The sequence below is a fragment of the Choloepus didactylus genome, chromosome 26, assembly GCF_015220235.1.
Source record: "Choloepus didactylus isolate mChoDid1 chromosome 26, mChoDid1.pri, whole genome shotgun sequence".
In the NCBI taxonomy this organism is placed as follows: domain Eukaryota; kingdom Metazoa; phylum Chordata; class Mammalia; order Pilosa; family Megalonychidae; genus Choloepus; species Choloepus didactylus.
Genome location: NC_051332.1, coordinates 5,697,478 through 5,705,605, shown reverse-complemented (window position 1 = coordinate 5,705,605; position 8,128 = coordinate 5,697,478). Strand labels below are relative to the sequence as shown.

The following is an 8,128-nucleotide window of genomic DNA, read 5'->3' as shown; positions in this document are numbered from 1 at the left end:
AATGCTTGTAGATTCTTACATCATCTCAGGACTTCCTTTCTTGGGAAATGACTAGCAAGGCAAGTAAAAAGTATTGTGCATTGAAAAATTGAGTATTATTTGATAAAAGGGAGAGAAGTTCTTTGGGGTCTTTGACTCTCTGGGGCAGTTGTTTTTCAGTCATTATTTTCATTCTTTATTCCCTTTGGGATTGTGAAGATGTTAAACTAGAGATATTTGTAAACTAAACATGTGTATGTGTGTGTGTGTGTGTGTGTACCTCTGCATATTAAATTACATGTGAACATAAATTCTGAAACTTTCTTCTTGTGCTTGGTAACTTCCATTTGTCCCTCATAATCCATTCTCCACCCTTTTATATCCTCCACTTTGCTCTTGGTTTAGCCAATGGTTGTCGCTTGGTGTGAGGAACATAGTTCAGAGTATTTCCTTTAAGTTTCCATAATCTGACTGCCTCCTTGGACAGAACTTAACTCTGGACATAGAACGCTTTATTAAAACTCTCTGCTCATGCCTTTAAACACTTGAACTCTTGTTTTCTCGGTGCTAGGTGTGGTAACAGTCATCAGAAGTGATTATACCAAATTACATTATTCCATTGGATTCTTCTATTTCATTCACCATCCATTGTAATAGTAGCTGAAGCATATAATTGATTCACTCCAACATCCTTGTGCCGGTTTGAGTGTCTTGTGTCCCCCAAATGCCATTATCTTTGTAGTCTTGTGTGGGGCAGAAGTTTTGGTGTTGGTTAGATTTGCTTGGAGTGTGCCCCACCCAGCTGTGGGAGATAATTTTGATGAGATGTTCCCATGGAGGTGTGGCCCCACCCATTCGGGGTGGGCCTTGATCGGTGGAGCTATATAAATGAGCTGACTCAAAGAGGAAAGAGAGTGCAGCTGGGAGTGATGTTTTGAAGAGAAGCAAGCTTGCTAGAAAGGAACGTCCTAGGAGAAAGCCGTTTTGAGGCCGGAACTTTGGAGCAGATGCCAGCTGCCTTCCCAGCTAACAGAAGTTTTCTGGACGCTTTGTGGCCTTAAGACTGTAATTGTGTAGTGAAATAAACCCCCGTTTTATAAAAGCCAATCCATCGCTGGTGTTTTGCATTCTCCAGCATTAGCAAACTAGGACAATCCTTATCTCCCTGACTTTTTAGACTCTTTATAGTAAATAAGGTTAGTCTTGTATCTCAATATTATGTTACTTCCTGGTACATCCAACTTTGGTCAACAACCTTCAAATCCATTCCCAGGCATTCTCCCAGACCCTGCCTATGACAATTAGCAACATCCCACCTCTCCACAGGTGTACTTACAATGTCCTTCCAGAGCAGTGTTTCTAATTCACTTCAGGGTTATATTGGGAAATAAGTTTTCTTGGTGCCTAGAAGCAGAGTTCTATCATGGGTAGGAAATGAGAAGACACTGGCATCTCTTGCAAGTTAACTGCTGTAGATGACATGATGGAAAGGCTTGTTCTTTTTTTTTTCTGGATAAAACTATTTCCCTATGATAGGGGAGAAGGGGCTGCTTTCACAGGCAAAGAAATTTTGGGGATATTGGGGATTCAAAATTCCCATCACCAGCTCCAATACCTGTTACTTCTAAAGTATCTTTAGATCCATCTCCCATCAAATCCATTATTGTCTACCTAGTCCATGTGCCCTCAGCTCTCATTTGAGTTTCTGTAAGTCACCTGACTTGGCTCTTTCTGCCTTCATACATTTATATTTTGCACATTAAATATATATATATATACATATATACACATATATATATATACATATATATATATATGTGTGTGTGTGTGTATATATATATATATATATATATATATATATATATATATAATTTTGCTAGCCCAAACCATGCAGCTGATAAAACTCTTCAATTTCCTGGTGGAGACATACTCCAAAACTTTTAATAAGGGCTAGTTAGTCCATATTTTGTCTGATGTCTGATCCTGCACACTCCAACTGCTTAATTTAGTCCTGCTTTATTTATATCTCTGGGATGCAGACTCTAGTTCTGTTGTTTTTTTTTTTTTTTTCCAAAGAGGTTGTTGGTTTATAGGACAATCATTCATAATATAAAGGATACCTCGGTTCCCATACGCTGCCCTATAGTTTACACCTTGCATTAGTCATATACATTTGTTATAATTAATGAAACAATACTTTATAACTGCACTTTTAACTGTATTCCATGGTTTAACTTAGGATACATTGTTTGTTTATTGATGTTCCACTGATTTTTAAAAAATGTTTATTCTATTATCTTATATACTTCTTATGCTTCTTCTCAATTACAGAATGCCTTTTCTCACCTTGGAGCTTGGCACTTGATGTAGCCTCTGTAGGACTGCTTTTTCTATCATCCTTGCAGCCTGCCATCCCACCCACCTCACTATCTCTGATTAGTGACCTCCTATTATCACCCTTCAGTTCTCAGGCCAAATAGTATCTCAGATAAATCTTCCCTAAGATTCTTCACTGTGTCAACCCTTATAATACAAACTCATATCATCTTATAATTGTCTTCTCAGCACTTGTCATAATGTATAATTATAAATTTGTATAATGATTTTATTATCACCCTCATGAGGTTGTAAGCTACATAAAGAAAAACTATCTCGTTCTCAATTTTCATTATTTCTGTTTTGTTTGTCTTCTGATGTTTTTAGTTGATATTGAAAGCTAGGCCCTTGGTGAGTTTAAATATATTTCTCTTCATCACACAACTCATGAAATGTAGACCTGGGATTCATAGTTAGATAGAATTTGGTGTGACGATAAATCTAACCCTTACTAACTTAAGTCCTTACTTTTCCTCATTGTTTTATCTCCTTCAACAGCTTGCTCAGTTCTGGGTACACAGGAGTTGCTCCATATAAATGCTGCAAGTTTTGAATGAATAAATGTATTCATGTTCTCATGTGTAGATGATGGTTTTGCCAATCATATGACTTGCAGTAATCAATAAATTCACCTTCTCTTAATATCGTCATTTGAAAAATGGTACAGTTTTTTCAAGTGATAGTCAACATGCCTTAGGAATGAAATTAAAGGGTCTTTGCTTTTTCACTAATATTATCATAATCAGTATGAACTACAGTTAATTCTTGAGCATCTGCACTATACTGTTAGGTTACTCTTTTCTGTCTATTTTTTTAATATAAATGCATTAATGACACCTACAAATCGAACAGGCTCTTTTAGGCTAATTTGACCATTTATATTCCTGATAAATGATCTCTCCCTACTTCATTCCAAAATGATGATTGAGCCCTATAATTGGTCACTTGGCATGAAAACAGTGCTTGATAATCCTCTTTAGATTTGGCAGCATATCCCAAAGGGATGCACAAATGTATATGTTCTCCCAGGATTGTTACCACTGGAAAGAGGACGCTTGGAGGGAGTAGAAGTCACTTTCTATTCTAAGGTAAGGTGAGATATTTTGGGGTCCAGTCAAATTCAAATGAAGTGACCATTCTTATTCCCAACATTAAGCATTACATTTAATAAACCAGAGGGAAAAGTGCATTTAAATCACAATATGAAAAAGACAAAAATGATTCTTAATGTAATCAGATCATAATATGATTCTACTTTTTGAAATAAAACAAGATTTTTTCTCAAATAATATTTAATGAAGAAGTTAAAGAGTCTTAATATCTTATTTCCCAAGTCAGTGAAACAGGGAATTACATATGAGTTGACCTGCTTGATGTGTGTTTTCATTCTCATAATCCCTCTGTAGCCATCCCCCACTGTTCTCTCTGCTGTTATCTTGCTGACAGCATTTTAGTCCTTTGCATAGGTGTATGTGTAGAAAACTTGAATGGGTTCAAATTTTCAAACATTAAAATATTTCTTTTTCCATATTAGGTAGTGCATGGGATAGAAGCTCCTTTAAAGAGGGAGTGAAATTATATGACATTAGGTTATACTGAACTACTATAATAAATATATAATTCAAAGACTATCTGATTAAGGTACCAAATTGTATGTCACAGACAGCAGGTTCATTAAAGCTTGAAAGTTCTGAGAAATCACGTTGAGATCAGCTCATATCTGTGTGGCAACTCCTAGAAGAACTGCTTCTTAGGAAGCCTTCTGGTGAAGAAAGATGTTTGATAGATGGGAAGGAGAAAGGTTTTATGTGGAGAGAGCTTTCCAGCACCCCTTGACTCCAACAAGGCCTGCAGCCAAATTTAAATCTATGATCTAATTGAAAATAAATGTAGCTTAATAAAACTCCCCTTTGAGTGTCTACAGATAAGAATATACAAGAAAACTGTAAATTAATTGTGGGTTGTATTTCAATCTTTCTCATTATAAGGAATCTCTGGAGAAATGATATTGAAGTTAATATCAAGGGAGGCAATATGTTGCCTGGCTTTGTGGTTGATTGCTTGTCTTAGGGACTCTCCTAATTTTATATACTGTGGTGTGGGAAGTCTCATATCATTTGGGGACCAGCCAGAGCTATGGATTGGACTTCTAGGGGTGTGACAGGTTTTATCTGTGTTTACAATTTATGTCTTCCTGTAATTCCTGTTCACAAATTATTAGGTCATGATATTTACTTGAATTCTTTGTCTTCACAGCCACCTTAAAGAGATTTTTATGTGCAAAAGTCTTTATATACATATTCATATGTATATATGTGTACATATTAATTTTATATTTTAATAACTGAAGAAGGAAACAAAAGAGGATATGGAAGAACTGTCTCTTGCAATTTTCATTCCCAATTTTGTCTTTGCAAACAAGCTCAGCAATTGCCCAATATGTGTAAAAGGCCAATAAAAAGAATGGACAGTTTCTGAAAGAAAAAACCTTGTAAGTCTGGGAGTCATAGAAGTCATACATAAATCTTTGAGAGTTAATGCTAATATATCTGAGTTAACTTCTGAGATTAAGTTATTAAATTACAGAGAACACAATATTTCTAGTTTTTCAATGGGTATTGTTACTTCTGTGATCTCATTTGAATTCATAAAGTCCTACTGAACTAAGAAAGAAGAGCAGATGATTTTACTGAAGCATGGCAGCAGGCATTGGAGATCAAACAGAACCCAGGTCTCCTGATTCTGGCCTTCGGCTGCTTCCATGAATACACTTTGTTAAAAATGAAGTTGCTATACAACAGCCCTAAACTATGAAGGGAATTAAAATGACACTTATTCCAATCTTGCAGTTATTAGAAAGAACACTTAATTTAACATAATTATGATATAAAACTTTTAAAAATCAATAATATAGATTCTTTCCATTCCACTGGAAAGAAATTGCCTCTCATCAAAAAGAAGCTTTACCTAGAGAGCATTCTTTATTTTTCTAGCATAATTGTAGGATAACTGACTGACGTAATGGCCAAATTAAGAATTATTTTCGTAGTTTAAGAAGTTTGAGTCATGTACCTATACCATGTTTGCATGTTAGGCACTCCACCATTGGAGAAAAATTTTGCTTTTCTTTCACTGTGGTTAGTGGCATAGGCTCTTCTTGGTTGTCACAGAGACAAGCAGAGATAGACAAAGATATTCCAGTCCTCTGTTTTCACCTCTAAGGGGAAAGGATTCTCAGTATTCTATCATTCTCTAAAACTATTCTTTGAGTGAGTATTTACTACCAATTCTTTAGAATATTCAACCATCAATATGTACACAAATATCCATCAATTAATATTTCCCTACTCTTCTACAGGGTGTATTTGAAGATATGATATAAAAGTAAAAATATCAAACAGAATCTAGTTTTTTATACAACAATTTAACATTTTTTATTCCATTCCAACCTTTGTGCTGGGTTATGAGGAAAACAGCTGAACTAAATATAGTTACTGCTTTCAAGAAAAGTAAAGTCTAGTGATCTTCCAGATTACTCCTACATGCAGTTAGTGGAATAAGTTTAGTTTCTCCAGATAAATTTCTTGAAAAAAGAGAAAGGGAAAAGATATCAGAACATCCTTTCAAAATCCCCCCCTTTTTTTAGATGTAATTTATGTGGTCCCCAATCACCCTATGTACAAGCAGAAGAGAATATAAACAACTCATCCTTCCCTGAAATGATGATGAATTAAATAAACAAAAATATAAGGTGAAACACACTGTATAGTGGGCATTGAAACTGAGATCTTAACAAAGAAGCACAGAACTTGTTCACCAGTTATCCAAAAAGGAGTCACACCTAGTTCAGCATGAACTGACTAAACATGAATCAGGAAGCTGTGTCAGTAAGGATTTTTAATGATGTAAAATAACAATGATGGGAAGGGGGGATGTTGATATCTAAAGTAATGAAATACTTATTGGTCTTTTCCCAGAAAGGGATTTCAGAAATCCAAAGTCAATGGAAGAGAGAAATTTTACCAAAGTTAAGGAGTTCATTCTTTCAGGGTTTACAGCTGATTTGCAGTTACAGAGAGTACTCTTTTTTATTTTCCTCATAATTTATGTATTCAGTCTCTTGGGGAATATCACCCTGATTTCTCTGATCTGTGCTGATTCTCGACTCCACACACCTATGTATTTCTTCATTGGGAACCTGTCATTCGTGGATCTCTGGTATTCTTCTGTCTATGCCCCCAAAATCCTGATAATCTGCATCTCTGAAGTGAAAAGCATCTCCTTTGCTGGCTGCTTGGCTCAGTTTTTCTTCTCTGCTGTGCTGGCTTTTGATGAGAGTTATTTGTTGGCTGCCATGGCTTATGACCACTATGTGGCCATCGCCAACCCCCTGCTTTATTCCTGGACAATGTCCCCAAGGTTATGTGCCAGTCTTGTTGCAGCTTCATACTTTGGTGGCTTTCTTAACTCAACTATCATCACCAGCAAAACATTTACCCTGAGCTTCTGTGGCAGTAATGTCATTGATGATTTCTTCTGTGATCTGCCCCCTCTGGTGAAGCTGGCATGTGATGTGCAGGAGAGCTACCAGGCTGTGCTCTATTTCATACTGGCCTCCAACATCATCACTCCCACTGTACTTATTCTTGCCTCCTATCTCTTCATCATTGCTGCCATTTTGAACATCCACTCTACCCAAGGCCGTCTAAAGGCTTTTTCCACTTGTGGCTCTCATCTGACAGCTGTTACCTTGTACTATGGTTCAATTCTCTTTATTTACTCTAGACCAAGCACTAGCTATGCCCTGGAAAGGGATAAAGTGGTGTCCGTGTTCTATAATGTGGTGATTCCAATGTTGAACCCTTTGATCTATAGTTTAAGAAATAAAGATGTGAACGATGCCCTGAAGAAAATGTTGGATAGAACGAAAGTATTTTAAATAAAAATACATGGTAAAAACCAGTGCTATTTTTAAAAATAAGTTATTTCCAGGTCATGGTAATCATCTGTAATTCTCAGAAATAAAAAAAAAGAACTCAGGAAATCATTAAATAATAAGAAATGCCAGTTTGCTTTTTTTATTTTTAAGCTGTGTATTTATGTATTTGAGTGTGTTTTTAAAATATTATATGATAAATATGGCTGTGTGTTTTGGAAAATCTGCTGTTTACTTGGAACATATTTCATAAAAATGCCCATTTTTTGTCAATTAAAAGAAAACTGATTCATTTTAATTCCTCTTGACACTTCATAAATTGCCTGTATGCATTTTTTAGTCTTCTGCCAAATGGAAACATTATAACTGGTTATGGAATCATTGTTAGCATTAAAGGTTTTTTAATGACCTTCTTTGACTTGTGTCATTCTTAGGAGAGAAATAAGGAAGGCAAACTGAGAAATTCTGATTTCAAAAGTACTACTTGACTTGTTGGAAGAGGCAATAAGTTATAAATGTTTAAGAAAGTGGTCTACTATACAATGAACTAGAGACAAGTTTTATTTTTTTATTTTCTAATTCTTTCTTCATGGCTTGCCATACTATAAACAAAGCTTTTCTTGGGGCATGAGAGAATAGCATTTTTACTGGGGTCACTATGAGTTTCCAGCAATATAGTTTTTCTCCCAAAATTAAAGAATCACAGGCAAATCTAGAACAGCTGTATGAGAGAGACAGAAATAGATGATAGACGATAATACATAGATGATAGATAGTGTGCAAGTTTGCATGTATTATGTCTCCCCAAATGCCATTTTCTTTGATGCAATCTGTGTG

At 35.6% G+C, this 8,128-nt stretch overlaps 1 protein-coding gene across 1 annotated transcript; it reads left to right on the top strand.

Annotated features, from left to right (window-relative positions):
- Positions 1 to 6,358: 6,358 nt before the first annotated feature.
- Positions 6,359 to 7,294, top strand: LOC119520701 (olfactory receptor 1013-like). The gene has a single exon (XM_037818685.1). It carries the CDS (start codon positions 6,359 to 6,361, stop codon positions 7,292 to 7,294), a length of 936 nt encoding a protein of 311 aa, XP_037674613.1.
- The last annotated feature ends 834 nt before the right edge of the window (positions 7,295 to 8,128 follow it).